The following is a 6,779-nucleotide window of genomic DNA, read 5'->3' as shown; positions in this document are numbered from 1 at the left end:
AGAGAGAGAGAGAGAAAAGAAAACTCTCTGCCTGAGCAGATAAGGCATTTCTAGTGAAGACCATATGAGAACATATCAGAAGGCTATGTACATATATCTCTTATAACATGCTGCTACACCATGAACACAGCAAGGCACAAAGCAATGCTAGGATGGGTCCTGATGTAAGGTGGAAGGACTGCGGAGATGATGAGAAAGATCAGACTCGATACACTGGGGTCGTCGGGAGCATGGGCCAGTCTGGTGGGTTGCAGCCTTGAATCCACACACTGTGTGCTTTGGGAGAGTTCAAACTCAGATCTAGACTTCAGTTCTTCACATTTCTCAAAGAAGTCTGAACCTGGTATTACGCTTTCACATCAAAGCTCAGACTAGAATCCAGTGTTTCATCCACTCTTCAGATGGACAGAGCTGATCCATGTTGCCAACCCTCTTAATCCAGTAGTTCTGCATTACCATGGGAGGAACCATTAATGTAGAAACCTGCTGAGCCACAATGATAGACACATGTGTGATTTGGTAGAAGACAGTATACCTTCAGGTAGTGCCACTTTGCTAGTGTGGCAATAAATGTAATCAATACAGATTTGCCAGAAACCAATACCTGCAGATATCAAGATCAATAATGCATGATTCTTTAAGTGCCTCAAGAAGAAGAAATTTTAATGCCTAGACAGACCCTCTTGCTTTGCTACAGCTCCTTTAATTTGGATAAATCCATCCCTTTCCATAGACAGTAGTACTGGAAGCAGCATTATGCCCATATTATTTTAACATTTGTTTCCCATAGGCCACTGCCCCAGCAGCTTTCTTTCCTTAGACTCCTCACAAGCTTCAGCAAGCTATGGTTTAGAGATAGTACACTGGATTGGACAAGCCCAGTGTGCTCTGCAGCACTCAGGATCTAAAACCTGTGACAAGGGGTCTAGGTACAGATATGGTGACAGGGGCCAGCAGCCCTTTCAGTCACATGGAGGTTTTTAGCAAATCAAATGCAACATGAATCATGCACTCGGGACAGTGGCATCTGTGTTAGCTCCTTTGACATTAAATCAACTTTAGTTCAGGTATCTCTCCGATATTCCCCTCCAACCATAACTACCAATGCCTTTACATTTCGCAAGACGTCCCCGAAACAGAGAAGCTGTCAGGTGGCTGTAGCAGCTGAGCATGAGACAACAGGGCCCTTCACACTTCAGCAATACGTGGGAGGCAGTTTAGAACTGTGGAAACAGCATGTTTTCGGTATATTATTGCTCAGTGATTAAGGAGTTAACTACACTAACAGTTACATTTGGGGCTTTAGATTAAGCCTCTCCAGACTAACAGGTCTGTTTGCCTCTCTCAGAGCAACCATTCTAGCCTGCTCCAAATTCAGAAACCTTTACCCCTCAAATTCAGGATCCCCTTTGAATATCTTTGTGTCTTTGAGGTATTCTTGAAAGGAAGGGAGGGGGAAAAAGAGATAACAAAAGCTCGGATTTGCTAGTATCACTGAAATTTTTAAATCTGGCAGCACCGAGGGTCATAAGGATGTCAGCAGCCAAAAAGCATTACGAGAGACGAGATCTAGAACAGGTAATGGCCTAATGGGAGGGGAAGTGGGAAGAAGACAGCCGATAGGAGAGGAGATAGGGAGGAGCAAAGCAAAGCATAAAACTGAATATGACAACAAATCTTGTCTGGGAATATCATTTATCCAGGGGATGGTAAACTCTCACAAGAAAGAAACAAAAAAAAATATGTCCTGTAAAAGGTGCGCAAAAGTGGTGAATTTGGAAAACAAGTTTCTCTAAGTAAAATAATTTCCACCTTCAGCCCACTCTGATCATAGATCAATCRCCCAACTTCAGTGAGAAACTGGGGTAGCAGACAAATACTGCAACCCAATCAGAAGAGTTTCTCATGAAAAATGCATTATGCACACAAATCAACACATACATACACACACTCACAAATAAGCATGGAGGAAATTCCTTAGTAATTTGCTGTTACACATCTTAGGCTGTTCCAAAACCCTCTTCAAGGCAGAGGGAAAACACTTTGCCCTCCTATGGGTAGTTTGTGACAGGCTGGGATGTGAGACGAGCAAGGAGGCTTCCTACCAAACATCAGGCTCTGGCCATTTTGCCGAAGGTAAGATGCCCAATGGTCTCATATAGACAAGCAAGTCCCCATTTCTATCCTGGTTCAATGAGCTCTGCAGACAGGAGATAGCTGTATCCTTCTCTTGGGACCTTCCTCTCAAGAGTGAAAGATAGATAACCTTTGTGCAAAGCAAACAGCCCAAGGATACAACTCCAAGAGGCTGTAAATCAAGAGAGAGAGCCATCTCTTTCCCACATGTTAGGGCCCGGGACCTCCCAGACTCCTAGTATACRGTCAGCAAAACTTTGATTTTGGAAATTCACACACAAATCTGCCCCTGTATAACCATGTGCCAGACAGGATTCTGATGGGATTTCAGGCCAGGAAATATTCAAAGTCTTGAAGACCATGTAACAAAAAGATGGCAGACCATATTCTTCATCTTCAGCATCTAAACTAAAAATGTGTAGCACAGACTCAGGAGCAACTTCCAACTGAGAKTCTGACTGATGACCTGCAGTGGGGACAAAAGGCCCTGAGAACTCACCCAGGGAACAAGCCACAGCCTGCAGTACTCTCAGTATAACTGCTGTCGATTCAGGAAAACCATCATTTGGAGTGATTAAGCTTCATTTCCTGTACTGCAGGAAGTCTACATAGCAGGAGCTTAGCGGGTACTGATTTGCACCAGTTTTTGCTGAAGATTTTTGCAGTGAAGTCCTGCTCTGTGATTCAGATAACTGTCCACTCAAATCTTTACAGATATTTACATCATATGGTGTGTGCAGACAGGAACCAGGAATGTAACCTCTTCTGCTAGTCATACCTCTCCCTATAAACACTAGCTTCCTTCTGCCCATGCTCCTGCACAGAGATAGGGAAAATCAGCTGTCTAGCAGTGTTATAAAACCCAAGTACCCAACAGAGCAGATCCATTCAAATATACTCCACAGACAGCAGTGCRTAATAAATGTCATTTACAGGGAGAGGTTGTTCGACCACCTAATATAGTTGGCAAAGCCCTTCCAAATCAGGCAAGCTTCATGTTATAAGCTACAAACAAATATTCCAAGCTTCAGCCTCTACTGGAGCTCCAGACTCCAAAGCACACAGCTGCTTGGTTCGATTTGTATAGGTGCTTTCCTCTGGCAATCAGACAGATGAAGATTGCCCATTCATCTGATTTGCAAGTTACGTAATCATGAGAAGAAAATAGGTTTTGGTTTTGCTTGCTTGTTTGTTTTGCTTTAATAGAAGTCATGTAATCATTTTAAGCTCCAATTCAAACTGGACTATTTTTACATTTCAGGTCTGATCTCTCTGGAGAGATGATGAATCCTTTTGCCTGGCTTACAAAAAAAAAAACAAAGTTGTGACAAACCATGAATGYTGAAGGACTACACACAGTGCAGTATGTCCCTTCTCATCCTGAACCCTGTAGCGCACTCACCAGTTGTTCACCCCACAACTCTCACATACAGATTCCTGGGAGCTTGTGTTGTAACCTGAACCATATGGCCCAGGCATTCCATAAATCATGTTTCAGTTCCCAATTATTCTTTTAACTTTCTTTCATCTGCACATCCCACTTCCTACTCCCCAAAGGTAATCAGTTCTGCATTTCATCTAAGGTTTGGAGCTCACTAGGCAGTTCTGCACTTCTGTCTTTATAATCCAGCAGCCCTGGCTTTTCAGACACATCCTTTGACATTAGCTGTCACTGTGCGTGCTACCTACCATCTAAATGCTGAGTTGCCAAGTTTCAATCAACTATACTGATAAAAAAAAAATTGCACACTTTAGCCAAACCATACCTGATCCATTACACTGGTTCCAGTCCATGAACTGACCAAGCCTTAGTATCTAGAGTAGAACAGGCTTTCCCAAAATGCTATGCCTGTTCCCCACCACCACCCCATTCCTCCCTCTGCATCACAGGGAGCCTTCTGCTAAAGCCATCATCATAGCAATAAAATCTGTGTATAGACATGTCTCAAACTCCAGGAGTGTTTACAAACTGATTTATTGCTTCAGGTCCCATCAGTAGCTGTTTTTGCTCCTTGTTAAACAATTTGGATTTCACTCAAGCACTTCTCAGGCAGAAATGCCCATCATGTTGGCAGCAGGATTAAAATGGCATGTGAGCAAGCCAGGGTGAAAATGTCCCCATTAAATTTTCATCTTTCCTCAGGCTACTCTGCCTATAGATCTACACAGGTATTAAGACAGCCTTGTCAACGAAAAGCATTAGCTCCACTTCCTTGTGAGTCCCTAGTGCACAGTCAGCAGAGCAGCCAGCATGATATGGTGGAAGGAAGTAACCCTTTTCGAAGTGGCTGCACTCCTGTCACACTAACACATCACAAGGCACTYATCACCCGCTGCCTCACTGGGGCTGAGGGGAGGTCCCCGAGGACTGGACACACAACTTGAGCAACCCTCCTTGCACAGCACCTCTAGGAATAGCCAGCCCAATACCTGCCAGAGAACATTTTCCAAGGCTGTCCTTTGTGCTGGTTACCACTGGGAAAACCATCAATTTGAATCAAAAGTGCTAACATTGCCTACAGCATCCCCTGTTGCACATCCTCAGCCCTCTTCAGCAGGGCCCGCAGAGGTTAGGCCACAGTGGGGAACAGCATCTTCTTGAACAGGCATCTTACCGCAAGCTACTGAGACGTTGTCACTCAGATCCTCCCATGTTCTGCCCCAAAGCCCTCAGCAAAGATGATCCCACCTTCGAGTTTGCAGTGCTTCTTCAACTCATATTCAGTCTTTTCTTCTCTCACACTGCACTTTCCTTTAACACAGAGACACTGAAAGAGATGTTAAAGGTAATTGCTCAAGGGTGTAACCATCCTTTCTTTACAGCCTTCATACAGCTGGGCCTCCCTGTGGTTCAGCTCTCTGAATTTGGGCAAGCAAAAGCCTATAATAAAGAGAGGAGACCTTCACGGGAAGAATTAAAATGCTACCCAAGGTGAGTCTGCAGCAAGCTGTTCCCTCTACTAAGCCAGAGCTGAGATAGCAGCCTCATCTGCAGGAGACCTGTGCTGTCAGGGACCTGGCCTTTCAGGTCAGAGGTAGCTGAAGACCAGACCTCTTGTAGTCATTAAAAATCCTTTTTTCACATGATTAAAAGTGATAAGCTCAGTCTCATGGCTAAATTCCAGCTCAGGTGATTACATGTTCTCTATCTTAATCCCCCCACCTGCTCTACAGGTCTGACTGAACAGAGTAATATCAAGCCAATATTTGCTCAATAACCTACATCTATTTTCCAGAGAAGACACTGGAAAATCAACAAGTCAGGCTCAGGGAAGACTCTATTCAGAGGAATTTGAAACCAAAGAGAATTTGACAAGCACAGATAGGCAAAAAATGTGTTTAAGCTGTCTACAAGACAGAACGTTTTCCTGAAGAAGCTAATGAGGAATTTAGAGATTTGTGTGCATTTGATTGCATGTGCGATCAAACATCCTATTGCTGTAGATCCAGCATTAAAATATTGCTAAGGATGCAGCCTTACAATATGTACTCCACATAAGGGCCCATTAAGAATGAGAACTACATAAGTACTGGACTTGACCAGATGGAAGAAAGATTTTTTTGCATTTTCTCATCATATAGTTACTGATGGCTCTGCACCATCGTCATAATAGCTTTGTCCTCCAGCTGTATAGTCATAATTGCATTTTATTTTTGTATTTCTTTGCAACTCTGTGCTAAGCACAGCCCTCAAAATGGCTGCTTTTGTTCCATGTAGGACACTTCCCTCCCTGCATTGGCCAGCTCTAACTTCTGTTGTGACAACCCATTTATCTTCCTTAATATTTGTTTACCCCTTTTTTTATTCTGTCTGTTTTCTTTGACATACATTTTTAATTAGATGTACTCCTCTACTTTCATTTCTAACACACACATTTATTTAGAAAGCACAGAGCTTGCCATTCTTGCAAACCTCTGTTGTATACTTAAAAGGTCAAGTCTATTTCTTGCAATAACCTTACCCTGGCTAGGTTATCAGTCATACATCACAGATAACATAATCCCTAAGGAGCCCATTTGTATTCAAATTGCATTCAAATCTTTTTTCTTTAGTGACAAGGGTTTATAAACATAAGACAGAATAGTATCACACCAATATAATTACTATTTTCTATTTTTAGAGAGAATATGCTTTTTGCAAGGAACACTCTTCCTTCTAGTCTTACAGTAGATTTGAAACCTTCAGAGATTTTGATCAACATGTTGCAGTTCTCTCTGAACTGCTGCTGCAGAGCTCCTGAGCCTCCAAACCCATTCCAGGTAGCAGGTTTGAGGTTCACCCTCTCTCTCTGCATTTCTCCGAAGCAGCACTTTTCAGAAAACTTGGAAGCACTGGAGCCACCTCATTCAGTGCTCTACCAGAGATACTAATCCCATATTTATATTCACCAAGATGATGCCCAATAAGAGGGACAAGAAAGAAAGAAACAGTGCTGAAAGATGAGGGCTGCTCCTGCAGTCCTGCACAAGGCCCTAGGTTATGGTAGAAGTATATCTCTGGAGCTTTACTCCAGGAAAGTATCTGTTCCCACAGATACAAGCTCTGCCCCTCCTGATCTGCAGGGCAATACAGTGTTGCTGGCGCACTCCAGAGTCACCTCCACTTCAGCTTTGCAAAAGAAGGCTAGTACCAAATTTATGCA

The 6,779-nt window shown here is 43.2% G+C and overlaps 1 protein-coding gene across 1 annotated transcript in view; it reads right to left on the bottom strand.

Annotated features, from left to right (window-relative positions):
• The window catches only part of IGSF11 (immunoglobulin superfamily member 11), a 60,208-nt gene extending 53,777 nt beyond the window's left edge, over positions 1-6,431 (bottom strand). Inside the window, exons 1-2 of the mRNA XM_085326047.1 lie at positions 6,317-6,431; positions 4,752-4,805 (exon numbers count right to left, since the gene is read on the bottom strand). Of these exons, the coding sequence (XP_085182173.1) occupies positions 4,752-4,805; positions 6,317-6,431 (169 nt within the window). The remainder of the gene's footprint in view (positions 1-4,751; positions 4,806-6,316) is intronic.
• Between the last annotated feature and the right edge of the window lie 348 nt (positions 6,432-6,779).

The sequence above is a fragment of the Rhea americana genome, unplaced genomic scaffold (genome assembly GCF_003343005.1).
Source record: "Rhea americana isolate MKP2758 unplaced genomic scaffold, rheAme1 scaffold_126, whole genome shotgun sequence".
In the NCBI taxonomy this organism is placed as follows: Eukaryota; Metazoa; Chordata; class Aves; order Rheiformes; family Rheidae; genus Rhea; species Rhea americana.
Note: the sequence above shows the minus strand (reverse complement) of the source record. Positions and strands in the feature narration are given on the sequence as shown.